We start from the raw sequence: 18,078 nt of genomic DNA, 5'->3' as shown, positions 1-18,078 counted from the left end.
GAGCCAATTGCCTTCAGAACCTAAAGCCCTGCTCTTAACAGGAAGTGGTTGTAACACTTTATGAACACACAGACCCAACACAAAAAATTTGTTTTTTTTTAAAAGTCTTGATCTTAACGCAAGTCTATGACACAATTAGGAGGAATGGCACAAAATTTCTCCTCATTATTGAGCTGAAGCTTCTTGCTGTATAGGTGGCTTTATAATGTACTGTTTTCCAGGATGTGCTGTGTCTGATTGCTCAGTTTTTTTCAAAAAAGAAAAAGTTTGAGTGTTATTTGTTAAGTCAGATGGGCTTATAATTTTTATGTAATGCATTTTTTGTTTTTTCTCTCTGCATCAAAATAAAACTACAATAAAAGTTAGAGATTCTTAATTTTATTGTAAATGATCAAACATTCAAACTTGAAACTTTTACGACAATCTGCAGTAAATATTTTCTTCTGGGTTAACTGATCATTGCTGTCTTTGCAGTATGGTTTTGGGCACCGCTGATATAAGAATTTAAAGACTGATATCAACAATTGTGATGATTTTAAAAATCTGACATTCTTATATGTTGGTCATTTAATTATTGTTTTGTTTTTCAGACACGCAAAACATTAATGTCTACTTGTTTAGTTACTTGTTTATACTCGTGTCTGCTTGGATCAGCTGGTTGTTAAGTCTGTGGCGTAACAAACATGCATGTTGCCAACAGGGAAATTGCAAAGTGCAGCATCAGCACTCATAACGTGGTTGAGGGAAGTTTTCCATACCTCTTCTTTACTTTACTTTTTTTTTTATTGGCTGTTGTAAATACTGATACCAATAGCTAATATAGCCCGTTAATTTTGGTCACCCTGAAAAGCTGCTTGCTGCAACAAGCACTTTTTATTCCTGCTGTAGTGAGAGGAACTGAATATACAGCAAGGCATGAAGTGCCACATAGACGGGTTTGATAATTTGTGTTCCTTCATTCACACAAAGCATGCTTACTTCAGTTTGAAAGAGTCATAATGGATGAAAAAGAACTTACATTTGCGGTTTCTGTCACCACATCACCACTCTCTACACTTTGAAGCTTTTTTTTAAATGCACATTTACTCACTTGTGTCCCTTTTGTGGCTCCTGGGTCTCTTGTCTCATGCATAATGTTCACTGAAGCGAATTGAATTAGATTGCTTTCTGTCACAGAGGCACATGTGTGACCTCCGATTTCAAACTTCCAACAGGTGTAAGGCACCAAAAACAATTCTCCAGCGTATACCATTCAGTACAGAGATTATAAGCACGACAACAGTGCAAAGACGAGAAAAATGTGTTTGACTGTGTGGGCGTTTGCAGGAAACAAAGGGAGAAAAACAAAGAAAGGAGGAGAATGTATGGCTTTAATAAAATGCAACATTCCCTTAATGTGTTGTCCAATATTCGAAGCCTGAAACATTTTACAGCACGTCTCATGTTTTGTATTATTCTTACATATGAGTAACTGGACCTCATTTAATGTTCTGTAGATGGAGCATTGGTAACATAATTACAACTAAAACATATCTTGCATCTCCAGTTCTCTTTTAATTAGCCTGGGAAACCAAATAAATGACACAACAAACTGGAGAGAAACACAGGAAATGGTATTAACTCGCACGAGAGGTTTCAGGATAAAAATAAGTAGAAGCAGCTGCATGTACACGGGTTAACAAAAAAACATACTAATTAATTCTAAATTTGTTGATTAAGGGTCAGTGGCATAATTATTTGTTAATTATTTCACCGTGCTGCCATTTCAGTCACAGTTTGAAAAAAGAAGGTGCAAAGTTTCTTGGTGAACCAGAGACACATTTGTGGATTTGCTGCTATTTGCCTTTGTGTAAACACTGACTTTCAGGCTAATGTGTCTTTGTAAATACATGAATAAATACAGCTTGGCAATGGTCAACGCTGCATTAATTATATATGCCCAGTGTGAGGTGTCTTCATAGGCACTATTGACGCAAATCGGTGCAGCAGATGGATGGTCTAGTTTGAGGATCAGAGGTGAAGCTAGCAGAGGAGATGGGGGTGGAAGGAGATTGGTGAAGCAGATGATAGGTGGGTGTTGAAGATAGTGAGAAGCACTGGGGGAGCATCTGCTGAGATCACCGAGTGTACAGGAGGAAGACAAAAAAAAAATATGTTTAGCATTTTCAGGAAATGCACATAAGCCATGAGTCTGAACTAAAATGCACTAGTTTTATGCTCCTCAGCCAACTATAGCTGACTGCATAATTGCAACCTTTGCAGTTATGACTCTTTACTGTTATTGACTACCCCCCCCCCCCCACTCCCACTCAAGATTTTTGAATGACAAGTATGCCACAGGAGAAAGATAGATATGGAACGATAGGATTTCTTGATCTCCTGGTACAATGGCAAATGAGGCGCAAAACATGTAAAATTTTGATTATGTTTAGTACCTGTGATTCAACCACATCAAAACCCATCAGCCTCTAGCAAGAGGTGTCCCGCTGACAAGATGACAGGTAATGAACTGTTAAACTCAATGTGTTATGCGCGCCAGCAGGATGCACACAAATGCTATGCCCCAAAACAGACTCCACTATGCACAACCCATTGATAGCTTTGGCAATAACTTGCCAAACTAAAGTTTGATTAACAACGCTGGTCCACAGATAATAGATGGATTTTATACCATTATTTTAAGTCACACTTCTGTTTCCTCCCTACAGTTTTTCTCCTCCCTATCCCCAGGCAAGTCTCACAGTGACTTCAGTCAGACTGCAGTAATGCCCGGAGCTCTAAATCTACTCTCCAACTTGTAATTTCTTTGCACTGTGAGTCACACAAGCAATATGTTTCTGCTCTGCCTCTCAGAGTCTTAAAACCAGCATGGCCTCAGCCGAAAGAGATGCCAGAGCGCTTTGTTCAAATATTGATGCAAACCTCTCATCTGTCATCTTAGGACACAACGCTCTCACACATACATGCACTCAGATAATGTGCTCTGTGCAACTGAAGCACTGACAAAGACACGCATGCCAGATGTTGTCCAATCAAAACAACAACAGACAAATGTTGACTCTTTACTGTTATTGACTACTTTAGCCTCTGAAGACCACTTCTTTTTACTTCTTTTAGGTGCTCGTATTCCTGAGCTCATTCAATTCACATTTACATGAACAAAGCAAGAGAAAATGTGCTTGTTCCTCTTTATCAGCAATACCCTGCTTCACATGGGAGCTGCTCAGTATGACCAAACTCTTATCTTTTGGACAACAGCCCAACTGTAGCAGTAGGGGGTTGGACGCCTGGATGGTGAAAAATAAAGGAGGGGGAAAGCACTACTCATCCCAATGAAGATTTTTCCCACATATGTTATCGAGTGACTGGTCAGGTGTTAGCACTGGTGCACTTGAGTTTAATGACTTTAAACAACAAGCTCACAAGTTAGAATTTACTTTCTATCCTGACAGGCTCAAATATGATAGTGCTGAAGGTGCTACAGTGTTTTTTAACTTGACACGTCAAATCTTATTGGGCAATAAAGAAGTCCTTGCTCCAAAATCAACACCTTCAAAGTTGACTGAAACTTGCAGCTGCCCACATCAAAAAGCTAAATGCTTACTAGAGAAAGGTTTTATGGTCAGACGAGACAAAAACTAGGCTAATTGGTCCCAGTGATAAGAGGTACACCGTAAAAATCCTAAAAAAACAGTAATATTCTGGCAGCCGGGGCGCCAAAATAATACCATAAAATAACAGAAAATAACTTTCTCATGAAAATACGGTTATTTTCAGTAATGACAATACAGTTTATTGCCCTAATTTTACATGGGATTGTGCCTTTTTCAAGTGCTTTTAAACATTAAATTAGGAACATTTTAATGTGATTAAACAATGAAATTACCTATAAACAAGGTCAATGACTGCGGTAATAGGAATAATAATAATAATCCACTTTATAATTCCCCTCTGGACATCACCAGTCGGTGGTAGTCGGTGGTAGGTGAAGTGCCCTTGCCCAAGGACACAACGACCGAGACTGTCCGAGCCGGGGCTCGAAACGGCAACCTTCTGATTACAAGGCGAACTCCCAACTCTTGAGCCAGGATCGCCCTAAATAACAATAATAATAATTATTATTTGATGTAAAAGTTTATAAGAATCATTTTATATACTTTTCCATAGCATTACATTTGAATTTAACAGTTCAATATTTCAAATAACAGACAGATATTTGTGAAATTATGATACATTTGTGAATGTATTTTAACAATCTAAATATGCATATGTACAGACAGATACATTTAACAAACAAGAAAATTATGTTTTATTACATTTACAGTGATTTTATGTTAATTTACATTCGAAATGTAAAATCAGTCTATTTATGTGAATTTAATGATATTCTAGAAGAACAGTACAAAACTGTAAAATACACAGTAAAATACTTTTATATTACATTTTTTTTACAGTGTATGTTAGGAGTATTAACGAACACAGAACACTGTACAAGGTGTCAAGCATGGTGTTGGTGGCATCATGCTCTTGACCTGTTTTGCTGCCAGTGGTCCTAGCACACTGCACAAAGTGGACTGAATTATGAGGATGGAGGACTACTTCCAAATTCTTTGTATTCACCTCAAATCAACAGCTAGATGGTGTCTATGTCTATTTCCCCCGTCTATGTTCTCACTTTATTTTGGTACTCTTTCGCCTCTTGTGCTTTGTATTTAGTTTTATTTCCTGCTTGACTCGTTACCTAGATTCTGTTCATGTCCTGTAGCTGTCTTCACTTCCCCTAATTCCCCTCTTGTGTATATATAGTTGTGTATTCCCCCCAGTCGTTCTCACAGCACCCTGTTTTTGCTGCTTGTGTCTTCCTTGCCTGAACTATAAGATCCCTGCAAGGACCTTGTTATTTGGAGTTTGGACTTTTCTACCAGCTTAAATAAAGATGCATTTTCAGTTTATTCTCCTGCCTTAAGAGTCTGCATTTGGGTCCTCCTCCTGCACACCCATGACACTTTTGAGTCTGTTTGGTTTAGAGAAAATCTAAAATAAATTCACACCCGTGCACACAATTATTGTTTTTAAATTTATGAAAGTTAATAAAGTTTGCCAGAATATTAATATCTAGATGGGAGGCATTTCAAAGCAGCTTCAGGAAATTTGGTACGTTTGTGTAGAAACTGTGGCCTGCTTTTTGCTGTTATGATTTCTTAATACCTTCAGACATATAATGTTTTTCTAAAGCATCACAGGAATAGTTTGTTGTCAAAACAAAACTATGTGCACTTCAACATAACAAAGCAGTGCATGTGTGCGTACAGTTGCAGTTTTGCCTGAATGTGTGTCACCTACAAACACCCAGGTGGTATATGTGTCTTCATTGCTATTGTGACAGCTTGCCAGGCTGATTTTGGCAGGTGGGAGATAGTGCTTCCCTCAGCTCTCCCGATAATCAAAGAGTAAACAGGCTGAAGCAAAAGTGGGTTACCTGGATGTCAAACTGACAAAAAAAGTCTCCAATCTCCATCCCATCAACAATTTCTCTATAAGATTTTGCTTATATACAGATTAATATAGGAAGGGGGGGACAAACCTATCCAAATAAATGCCACACACATTCTCATATGCCTTTCATCAAGGATCCCACTAGAAGGCTTTTTATTCCACCAAAGAAATGAGAAGTGTAAACTAAAAATATAACAAATAAGCTCCAGACTTGTATCTGCACAGAGTGCAGGGATAATCCTAGAAAATCGAGTCAGAGTTGTGACTTGACTTTTTAAAACTTCTAATGACTGGGCCTCAGTGATGGACAGTTCCAATTTACTCATTATGGTGTCTTGATATGTGAGCATTTTAATTTAATATTTTGTTGGCCTCAAGTATTTCACTTTAAATTTGCTCACCAAACAACAAACAAACCTCTGTCCTAGAAACTGTGACATAATCACTGGCATCATGTCCAACTAATATTACGCACACATATGGACACTGTTCTCTTGGGAACCAGATGAGAGGCAGCCAATCAGAAGTCTTTTAACATGGGGATCCTTCCAGATACAGGAAGTTTCTTTTTCCTTTTCTGGATGGAGGATGAACTGATGGGCTGAGCTTAAAAGCCAGCATCAGGTAAAAATGGATCTTTATTTTATTTAATTTTTTAAAAATTATGAATCATACACATGGAAATGAGCACAAGAGGTAAATTATACATCCCATTTATTTCCATTGTATGGAATAGATTATTCGAAGTAAGAGTTGCAATGAACGAGTAATTGCTTTGATACAATTCTTGCTCAGCAGTAGCAAGCTACTAATACATTTTTATTCAGCAAATAAATTCTCATGCAGTAATCCCGTTTTCTACCTACAGTAGGAGGAAGGGAGAGAAACTAAAGTGAGGTGTTACATGAAAAGTTGCAATCAACAAGCTGCAAAGCCAAGATGACCAACTGTTCTCTGTTGTGTGGAAAATTACTTGCACTGTGTGCGAGATCAGCAAGCCTTTGCTCATAGCATGAGCTTTTGTAATGCCTATTCTTCTACAGCCGCACACCTGATTTAATTAACTGCACCTCTGGAGGAAATATATGAAGGCCTCCAGATTACTAGATGACTTGGATGTCTTAGTTTCACAAGACAAATCAAGTCACTTTTGAGAAATGACAAATGGAGATATGGAGTGTCTTTATTAAAATGTTGTGTGCAGCACTATTATTACATCATCTATCAGAGCTCAGGTTCCGCTTTTGCATTGGTGTCGTTTAGAATCCAAGCCTCCACTGACTGACAGCAATAGCAGACAAAAGAAGATAATTGCTTACTTACTTTTTCCCTTATGGCCTCTGATCCATTTTGTGTTTTCTGACAGGGAAGAGACGGCGACATAATTAAAGGCATTGTGTGGCATATACAATCTCGTCTGCATTCATACCAGCAACCTGACAGCTCACTCTATTGTGAGTGTACTTCGTAAGAGGAAGAAGATAAATAAGTCAAACCCCAGCTACTGACCCGCTCGTGCTCTTTTTCACACATTTTTTTGTTCATGTCTTCCTGAGAGCTTTAATGCTGACCACAAATGAGAGTGGTGGTACTTCAATATTGAACAAATTTATCAATAAATTATTGCCATGTGGCCACATGTGAGCCAAGGCTAAGAATTGTTTTCTTCCATTTTAAATGTTTGAGACTGGAAAAATTACACTCAGATTTTTTTAAAAGTTATTTGCTGCACTTATTTCTTATTATCATTGATTAGCCTGTCATAAAGTACAAGGTGGTTAATGGACCACAGCTTTTTAAAAGCTTTTCTTCTTCTTTCTGTGTGGTTCTAAATAGGCTCATTTCAAATGTCATTGTATTAAAGTAATGACGATTATAACCTAACATTTATTTACTTTGTCGGCCTGCTTACATTTGTCAGTTGCTACTTAACAAAAATTAATGTTTTGGACTCTAAATTAGTTTTAAAGATTTGGGGCATAAAATTCTAACTTCATTTAGCATTAATTAAGTAATAAATCATTACAGTTCATCCTGACAGAAACATGAAAAACTGCACCAAACTGCACCATATTGCTCTCCACTATGTGACAGGACTTACAAATCATTACACATAATCAATATCTTAAATTAAAACACTTCTATTGGATTGGTAATAGTATTTTTTTCATTTTATTGTTAGATTTTATCATTTGAAGCTACAGTCTGTCAGTGAAATACTGGTACTGGTGCCTGGTTTGCAACTAAAAGACTTACAGTAGAATTTTTTAAGTCAAAACAATACCAAAACTGGATCCTTTAGTACTGTAATATGTTACTTCAAGATGTATCTCAGGAAAAACAGTCTTCCTGTCATATTGATTATCAGCCTGAATCATTCAGTGAAATTTACTTCTCTTTACTTTTCCTGCTGGAGAATTGAGTCATACCCACAGCCCATAACTGCTTACTTTTGGTGTTAATCCCAAATATATGGCAATATTGACAAATAAAAGGTAAAAGAATCTATGACAACAGTAGAGAGCTGACCCAAGAAACCCAAAGTAGTCACTGATTTCTTCATATTTAAAATTTATAACAATCAAACATCTGTACAGTGCTTTTCCATGTCAGCCAGAGTCCTTGCATATATCAAAAGGAAAGATCTCCGATGGCCCCTTAAAAATTTAAGAAAGGAAGTAATGTTATCCTGCAACCCTTCTCTTACCAAGCGTTGTTCTCTCACCTTCTCTCTGATTTTCTTTTGTGAGCATAGACCAGTGGTTCAAAGCACTGCATTGGAGTCCATTCTGGCCTGCATTTTATGTCCCAGTGGAGGCCTTCAAACATTACTTTTAACTGCCCCAGTAATGCAGTCTGTGTGGATGGCAAATATGTGATTCAGCCAAAAAGCTCTTCAGTAAATGGCATTCATGTGATCAAGGTAACATGAATAATAAACAAGGGAAATTCAACAAGGGATGTTTTCAAATCATATAGTATACAGACAGCTGCCAGGCATGTTATCTACTGATTTTTTTAATACGATAAGTCACATTCAGATGCACAAAAAATATCATAAACCAGGATTTATTTAATTTTTGAAAACCAAAGCAGCTGAAAAGGCCTGCTTCATTGTGTAACACATGCCAAATGAACTATTTCCTGCTTTGCTTCCAAGTAACTTAAGGACCTCAGTGTAATATGCCAAAGACTCCTAATGAATTTTTAAAGAAACAGAGAAAAAGTTGAAAAAACCCCAACAAGAACTGAAATCTTTTAAGGCTGAATACCCAAATTTGTCAAGCTTAGCTGGACATGGCAAAAGTATGTCAACATAATCTCTTTGCTGTTTTCACACAAATGATGCTTCACTTCGAATAACCAACCAAATGAGCAAGTGAGCAAGGGAGCAGGGCACGCTCAGCACCTTGTGGCATATCCTCTGCACATAGTGTCCCAGATTCCACCTTATGTAACCTGATTATCTGTGCACACCATACAAATACGCATGACAAACAAAAAATAAGAACGCACATTCATTGCTCAGTGTCTCAGGTATTGCAGGCTACCTCGCTGAGCACGAACTATACACTGGGCTTGCTATCTCAGCATAACAATGTGTGAGATTCACAAAAGGGAATGCTGAGTAAAGCCAGCTGAAATTCTAAAGCGGCCATAAGGAGGTTGCTGCGCCATCAGCTGTCCAGATGAATATTGTGAAAATAACATCTACCACTACCTTAGGCAGAAGGCTATCTCTTATTTAGACTTTAATTAACAGGTTATGGCAACTATAAACCCACTGCAACAACCAACCGTCAGAGGCAGTAAGGACTCAGTTCTGATACATTGATAACTAGTAGCTTTTAGCCTTCAGTCAAAATCACTGCATCTTGGTTTCTTTATCACACACACATAAAAGCATCATTAAGGAATCTGTTACAACCTAGTATCTCGCCAAAGCATGCAGTAGCGAAATAACTATTGAATGGTTATTAACCCATTACTTTTAAAGGGTACTGTCTCTATTTACAAATGTTGGCGAGATAACCAAACAAAAAAACAAAATGAAAAAAAGATGCATCGATTCTATTTTTATCTTTTCTTTCATTAATTGCAGTGTTTTTACTGTGCATGTTCAAACTGAGACGATGATGACAGTAATGTCTACGGAGCTCTGAGCACCCTGTATGAACTACTGGCAATTTAGAACAGCTCATTGTGGATGCAGCTACAGGCTAAAGTTTGGAGTTTTGGTCATTGTTTGCCTAAAACTGGTGACAAAGCAGTTTTCTGTTGTCTGTTGATCATTTTTCACCTGACTCAAAACCAGTGTCAGAAAAAAGCACTCCTAGAAAAACCACTTTGGATTTCTCTTTGATTTCTTGGAGGAAACTTGGAGACATGTGTGTTACACACTTCGGCTTGATACTGTGCTGTCAGCTGTGTTGCCTTTGGGCAAAACAAAAGGCAAAAGGCTCCCAGTTGCTCTGGTATTCTGGTCAGTGGACAGCAGGAAAAAAAACTGGGGTTGAATCTACTGGTCAGCTCCCTCATGTGTTTGTAGCTATATGAATACAAGCAGTTTTGCTGAAGGTGCAACTGTGTACCGTTCCCCTTATAAATCATGTGTAAGCAATGCTTAAATAATGCCATATAAGCATGCAAATCTTTGCTGATCGCAGACAACACCCAATTTAGAATTGAGAAACAAATAACTTGCAAACAGGGATTTCTTATAGATGCCAGGAAATGCTGGTTTTGGTCATGCATCTAATGTCGCAGTTATATAACTCTACACTATCTGACTACTGAGGAATGGTTTTGTTTGCTTATAAGTTTGATGAGAAATGCTCTGAGGATACTGAGCAGATCAATAAGCAATCATGATTAAATGTGGCAGTCATTATCTACATGAAAATAGAAGCCTGTTATGACCATAGCACTAAAATTAATATTGTTTTGATTGTCCCAGACAATTCATTTAATGGGATCCCAGAGTGCAGCGATGGCATTCATAACAACAGTGAGGTCACGGGGGGTCAAGGTGAGGCTGCCACTTAATCTTAAAAACATGCGAGAGGTCCACGGTGTGTCGACCTGTGAGGTTCTTGCTTATGCAGCTTGTCAAGTGTGTGTCTGCACGCCTACTTGCATGTGCACCAGTGCATAATGTGCAGGCAGAGAGGAGAGGTGAAGAAGAACCGATGCCTGGTTTATTGAGCGGAGTGACTGGGGCAGAACGCATGTGCGCATGTTCATGTATTTTCCAAAACTACATAAGTCAGCAAAAGTGTCCACAGTTGACACATTTCTCCATTAATGAATGTGTTCACCAAATACCCAGGATTACAACTAATCCTGAACATCGACCGATCCCACAATGCAATGTGAGCAGACTAAATGTCAAAATGTGATCATTTACATTTAATGCTATTCGTGAACAACTTCTCTTTAAATTAAAGATTACTTTGTGACATTTGAACGCCTATACTGGAGGCTGCAGAGGGTCAGCAAAGATCAAAGAAGCAGTGCCATGTAGCACAGAAACCATGGATGGTTGTGGGATCAATATCAATTTCCCTCTGCTATACATAAACAGACCACAGGATAGTCCTCATGCTTTATTAGAATCCATCAAACTTATTCAAAACACACATGCTTCACGGTTAGCACACCATTTAGAATATTCATTAGATAACCTCTTTTAAGCCCAATCAATAGTCTTTGAGCCAGAGGGATCTCTGTAGATATCTGAGTCAAAATCCATTGGATACGCAAGATCCAATTGCATAAGCTTTGTGACTTCTCCAACCCTGGTATAAATCGATAGAGCGGCCCCTCTAGTGGATTTAGCTGCTTGTTAGCAGGCCTGAAACAACTGTCTTACCCTGTGTCTTGTGATGTTCTACCCCCATTGTTTTTCGGCCAGTGTTTCAGCCTGCTTCTAGCTTCATTGTGCTCTTATCAGTGCTGTGTGCTCAGGTGAGTGAACAGCGGCCCACATCCACTTAGGCTTTTCAATCTCTCTGTAACGCGGTCAAATCAGGAGAGTGCACAAGATTAAATCGATGCCTGGCCAGTTGACTGCTTGACGCAGCATTCTCTTCCAGACCATTTCCCTGGCCATGCCATCTATCACTCACATCCCAAACAGGCCTCCTCTTTTGTCTCCATTCTCCTCTCCGCCTCTCTGCCTTAATGCTGTCACGCCATCCACAACTTCAACTGGTCCCAGGAGATGCGGCACACTCACTGTCATAGAGTTCATAATATCTGTATATCGAATGATTCCTTTGCTGATGGTGGTAGAGAGATGACAAACAAGCGACACAGCACCACAGTCTGTGCTGGATGAAAAAAAAAAAAAAAATCTAATTTACAGTTTGCCCCAGAGGTCAGGCCTTCAGGTCAGGTCCAAACATCTATCAGCAAAATCAGCTTTAGGGCTCCAGCAATCCACTTACCAACTCCACCTTCTGCTTGCTGGACTGCCAGTTTAGTGACTAAATTGTTCTGGAGTTGAAACAGACAGGACACATGGCAGATCTTCAGAAGTTCAAAATGTGCAGCAGTGAAAGGAAGACCCCAACGAGATGGGGTGAGATGATGAAAATTAGTTTCACTACACGAAACTGGTTTGGCTCTTTTTTTTTTTTTGGTGAAAATTTTAATATCTCCTAAAGTAGTTTGATCGAAACCTTGTTAGGGAGAGAGCAGGTGTCATGTTGCAAGTGTCACACTAGTGTGTGTCTGTGTGTGCATGTATGTATGCAGACACAGTATAACTGTAACTGATTTACCTTGATTTTTTCAATGTAAAACGCGTGACAAGAAATGAGATTAACAAAAACAAAACAACTTAAAATGTATTAACATAGCATGCAAAATGTCCCTGAGGTGATGCATTGTGATTAAAAGCTGTTTTCTTTGTGTTGGTTTATGATGTAGAAAACATCACGGGCCATCAACGGGCAAAAATTGGAACAAAGATTGACCACAGGCTGCGGTCACTTAAACTTTTGTTCACATTGTTGTGAAAGTTGGATGTGTTTTATGGCTGAGAACATTATATTAGTTTAGCTACTGATGGGACATGAATGAGACTTCTGTAGCAATAACAGAGAGTTTTCATGCATGGTGTGTGTTCTTTTAAAATTAAGCAGCTATCCTGCTTAATTTTCTGCTCTTGTACTTTGCATGAAATTTTAGCATGTAGCAGAGAAAGATGCATGCACTTCTGGGGGAATATTAACCATACTGTTTAAAAGAGAACTCTTGATGGCTGATTGGTTTCTTAGCTCACCTACATGTACTTTTATATTCTCTCTGGTATGTCTGCTGTTGAAAGCCTACAAGTGTCAGCAAGTCTCATCCTCCTAACAAGGATTCTCAGTTTATTAATGTCCAAAAGATGAATCGCAGCTTCTTTGAAAAGATCTAAGAGTCATGTACCTTCCTTGTCAGTGAACACAGCACCCCTGTTGCAGTAGCAGAGTAATTGCCAAAGCTGAGGTTTCAATGTTGGTGAAAATTGCTCTTGTTTTTGCTGTTGGCCATTTCTTTCTAATGGGAATCAATTGAACAGCTGCTTAATGGGTTGTTCCTGAAATCCTGATATCAGCAAGTGAGGAATGCTGACTGTTTAAAAGAGTACTGAAATGATTTGAAAAAGTCTTAGAGACCTATAGCAGCTTTTCAAATTAACAGTAGTATCGGTAAACACATGTTGGAGACACTTCAGGAAACTATTTGTGTTTTCACAGATGCACAACAGCCCTGAACGTTTACAATTTACCCTTTAGAGAAGCATGTAAGACCAAAATTGGACATTATCCGGTCTTTAACTCTTTAACTCCCTAGTTCAACATCTGTCTGATGTCACATTGCAGTGGCACACGAACTAATATTTAGGTGCATACACAGAAATACACACAAAAATTGGGTGCAGTGTGTGCTGCCTCCTGCATGCCAAGTACGACAGCATCAGCATAAATATTTCTCTCACCCCTTGTGTGGACATTACCCTCACAACCAATTACACTATAATGACAGCCAATCTCGGTTTATACTGAGGCACTAAGGTGTCATTTATCACAAGAGTGTTATGTGTGGGTCACTGTACAATAATAAGAAAATATCCATCAGCACATTCAGTGAATGCTACCCGCAAAACAGATTTTCTACAGTTCTTATTAACAAATAACAACATCTGGCAATGACAGCAGCACAACACACACACACACACACACACACACACACACACACACACACACACACACACACACACACACACACACACACACCATACTGCAACAAACAAAGTAGGAACATGTCATATCCCCATGTTTCCCCCAACACAGCAATTAGAAACTCTGAGCTGAGTGTCACTTCAGCTGCCTTACCTACCCTTCTTTGGCTCCCGTTCACCACCTGCTCACACTCCTCTGCAATAGCTTCATTAGTGTAACCTTACCAATGATGGTAGGTGTGTCTGAGCCTGCACTGTACTGATGTGCAGATGGTGTCATCTGTTACATGCAGTGGCAGTTTAGATATAATTAATCTGCAAGAGGTCGATTTGCATGGCATGAGTTGTCTAAAGCATTTCTGGTTTTGTAGACACATAGGCATGATCTAGTCAGCACTGTTTAGCTTTAATTGTAACAGCTCCTGAACCACAGTGTATCTGCCTTCCTCCTATCTTTCAGTGGCCAGAAAGACAGGAGGCAGGCACTAAGTCTTCCAGGGATCAGACAGTACCTAGTTATGTAGGGAAAAAAGTCTGAACAAAGAAAGAAGTTATGTATATTTGATTATAACTTCTGCCCAAAAGGCAGGAGTTAGTGTGAAACTGACTCACTAATAAGAAAGTACAGGCATCTGCCATTCTGTATGTATTATGCATATTACATTAAAGTGTTTGGGGGTACTTCACTCATTCTTTTATGTTTACTTATTGTCTTCTGTGGTTTCAAAGAAGAGTTAGTGTTGAAAAAGATGATAGTGAAAAATATTAGTCTTGATTGTCGGTAAAGAAAATACAGCATAATTATCCAATTAGTGGCCCTAATTTACGAGAAAATATTGGAAAAGCAACAGAGCACAAGCAGCATCTGCCACAAATTTGAAATATGTCATTAGAGGATTTAAATGACTTCACTTAGCATAAATGACTACTATATTATGTAGGTAGCAGCAAAGAAAAGCTAAGATGTACCTAGAGACAATTTAATAGGGATGTTCCTGTTTGATTAAACAGGAGACTAACTGCCTATTCTAAAACTAAGAAAACACTCACACAACAGTCAGACCTGTGCACAATAACAGACAGGTTTAAAGTGTTTTAAGTATATTTAGTTGTTTTTTTAAACCTTTAATAACATTCTTTAATAACTGTGTACTGTTTTAATTGTTGCTGTGTACCACTTGCACTGTGCATAAAATTGCACACAAACCGTCACGTCTAGGCAAAAATGTGAATTCCCCGACCGCATGGGGTTTAGTTACTGGCTGTTGCCAGCTGAAACTGTTTGCAAAGAGTGCAGTCCACCAAAGCTGTTGCCACGTTTGGCCATAGTTTGCATGGAAGATGCTGACTTTTTTGCAAAGACTTACCATTAACTCTCAGGCTGCAGTGAAACTTGAGAAAGTGTGACACCAACCGCAAAGAGTAAAAGCAGCTTTGTTGCTGCAATACACATTTCAAAAGGCACGACTTTAACACCAAATGCTAACGTTCTCTGTTTCACATCACACCTCTCACAGTTGCACTAACACTTTCTGAGTAGTTTGCAAATGTTTGCTAGTGACCAGAACAATCACAGGGAGAAGTTTGACTGTGTGAAAAATGTAATGCTAGCATCTGCAAGCAAACACTCGCCAACCAGTTGTGGATGCACATTTCCCCCCAGCAACCAGTATTTACTAGGAAATCACAGAGATTTGCTAAGCTAGCATAAAAGGGACTTCAACTGATTTGACAGTGACTGCCGGCAACAAGTTGCAACTGATGGGGAATACACTTTTCAGTCAGATACATTTTTTCATATGCTCACTTCTTATTGGCTGAAAAATTACCCACGAAAAAAAACACCTGTTCACATAAATTTCTTCAATGGTTATTCTGTTTCTGCCGCTCCTGCTCCAAAAGAAAATATGAAGGGGAACCAGTGTCCCTGTAATACGCGACAAACCCAAAGAAAAAATGTTGGCAAATAAACCCAAGCGAGATGTTAATGCATTAGTGCGCCTTTAGTGTCTGAGTCTTGGTGTGCGTGTCTCACACCTCTATTTGTGGGTTTCAGCCGGTATGCTGTGACAGTACGCAGAATAAGGGAGTGTTTTATGGCATCTTACTTGGACACCCTTGACGATGACACCTCCTCTATACTATTCCTGTCACCGGCTCCTTAGCTTGTCTCCATTCCTTTCACTGCTTTTTGGCCCTATTTCTTTCTTGCGCTCTCCTGCTGTCTCTAAATCATCCACCCTCTTATTCTCTCTCTCATCTTTCCCTGTCCATCTTTCTCAATCATCTTCTTCCATATTGCTCTCTGTCTACACAAATCTTCCACTCTACCCATCCAAGCACTGTGTCCCTCACTTCATATCCCTCCCTCTCCCACTTTACCCCCTGCTTCTCTCCCTCTTTTTCTATCTTAGCACTTGGTACAGTAATGGTGCACTCTGCCACCGTGTTCATTTCAGCATCATCCCCAGAGTGGCTCTGTTTATATCTGAATATCAGAAATACATTTCTTTTGAAAAGATATACAAAAAAAAAAAGGAAAAGGAAAAAAGAGGCACTTTTAAAGATGAGCAAGGCTGTATTCAGCCTGTCTGCCTGAGCTTTGCATTTAGACAAACAGCATGTACATTTACCAAACAATACGCCCTGTGACTGCTCAAGAGGAAAACAAGGGGGAAACACTCTTTTTGTGCTGATTTGCTGCAAACAAAAAGCAAAAAAATGTACCTCTTTAACCAGAAGTTTAAAATGAGCGTAAAGAATCAAATTAGCTTTTGAAACGATAAAATTAAATCACTTATGAAAAGATGATCAGTTGAATAGTTTGCATGTGTGCACAGCAGCAAGGCAATGAGATAATTTTCTCATATTTCTGCTTTTTTCTCTGCTTTTTTTTTTTTTTTTTACCACTTTCCTGCTAGTATACCTTACACGAAGCAATGGCTTTGGATTCAGTCCACTTATTGATCAGCACAGCAACTGGAGGGGGAGGCTGCTGCTATGACTTGTCTGACTATAGTGTAATTAAAGCTGAGGAAAAAGATATGTAGCACTGAATACAGGTTACCCCGCTTGGAGAAATATGTGTGAGGAAATGCTATAGCTCAGTATGGTCAACCTGGAGGTTTGAGTGCTCAATGCACAAGCCTCAGGTTTTAATGCCACATTTAGTGCCAAGCGGGGGAAACATGTTTTAAAACACACATCCAATATTGGAAGAGCATTAGGATGTAAAAGTGTGTTTTTGAATAACAGCAGAACTGAATTTAAAGTCCTTCTAGTGTATCTTTTTCTCTCCATAAGTCGTGTTAAAGTTTATAAGACCATCTGTTACAGGAAGCAGAGAAAGGAAAAACTAATTCAGCAGCCCACAGAATACACAGAACCCACTGGAGTGTGTGTTTTTATGACTAGCTCCAATTCTATTCCCTCCTCAAAAGCCTGTGAAGAGAGTCAAAGTGTGGTGAGACGCAGAATAAAATCCCGCTTAGGGATCACGACTATCAAGGAGCAGTGCATGCAGGATTTATATGTATTTTACTGGCTTACAAAAAATGCTGACTTCACCGCGAGAGGAATGCAGCTCCAATCAAGAGTGCAAGTGAATAGTTGGGAGTAATGGTGATGGGAAAATGAGCAGACCAGGACGACCCTCCTTCTGTTCCACTACATTAGCTCTGACTGCATCTGAGGGCGATTCACTCAGAAACTCTGATACAAATGCACTGTACTGGGCAGATGTCATACACTGTTAGAAGTACAGCAGAGCAAATAAGCACAGTACACTGCGTCATACACACATTTGAGCGCGCGCACACACACAGGGCTGCACACTAGCATACGTCGGCTTTTTCCATGGGCCATTTCATTTCACTTGATCTTGTGACATGATGATGATCTCCATTTTGTCATTTTAAATTGTAATTGCCCTGAGTAGTCTGGAACACTCTCAGAGAGGAAGGAGGGAGGGAAAGGCGGACAGACCAGTGTGGAGAGTGCAAATGATAGAAAAGTCAAAGAGTCGAGGAGAAAAAAAATGCCAGAGAGGGAGACAAAAGGAGAGGAAAATATCAGAACAGCTCAAGAAGAGAGAGAGAGAAGAAAGAATAGTCTTTGCTCTCTTTCTTTTTTATTTTGAACACAGGAAGAAAATGTAGTAATGTTCCACTTTTCTTTCGTCCCTCCTCTTTGAGAGGTTGATGATATCTCTGATTTTCATTTTCTCCACCTACCCCTCATTCACTGATAGAGCTTACATAATTATTCCCTGGCTCTCTTGGCTGTAATTACAAGCCTCTAGAACAAAAACACTTCAAGTGCATCAGTATCCCTTCATCATAATTCTCCTC

The 18,078-nt window shown here is 39.1% G+C and overlaps 1 protein-coding gene across 3 annotated transcripts in view; it reads right to left on the bottom strand.

The window, feature by feature from the left end:
* The window catches only part of LOC120718747 (netrin receptor UNC5D-like), a 170,600-nt gene that overhangs the window by 80,525 nt on the left and 71,997 nt on the right, over positions 1-18,078 (bottom strand). For 2 of the 3 annotated variants that reach the window (XM_040007422.1, XM_040007424.1), the window contains exon 2: positions 6,820-6,855. The exons of the other annotated variant lie outside the window; for it this stretch is intronic. In XM_040007422.1, the coding sequence (XP_039863356.1) occupies positions 6,820-6,855 (36 nt within the window). The remainder of the gene's footprint in view (positions 1-6,819; positions 6,856-18,078) is intronic. 3 annotated transcript variants of the gene reach the window in all.

Source organism: Simochromis diagramma, unplaced genomic scaffold (genome assembly GCF_900408965.1).
Source record: "Simochromis diagramma unplaced genomic scaffold, fSimDia1.1 OVJJ01000682.1, whole genome shotgun sequence".
Lineage (NCBI taxonomy): Eukaryota > Metazoa > Chordata > Actinopteri > Cichliformes > Cichlidae > Simochromis > Simochromis diagramma.
Note: the sequence above shows the minus strand (reverse complement) of the source record. Positions and strands in the feature narration are given on the sequence as shown.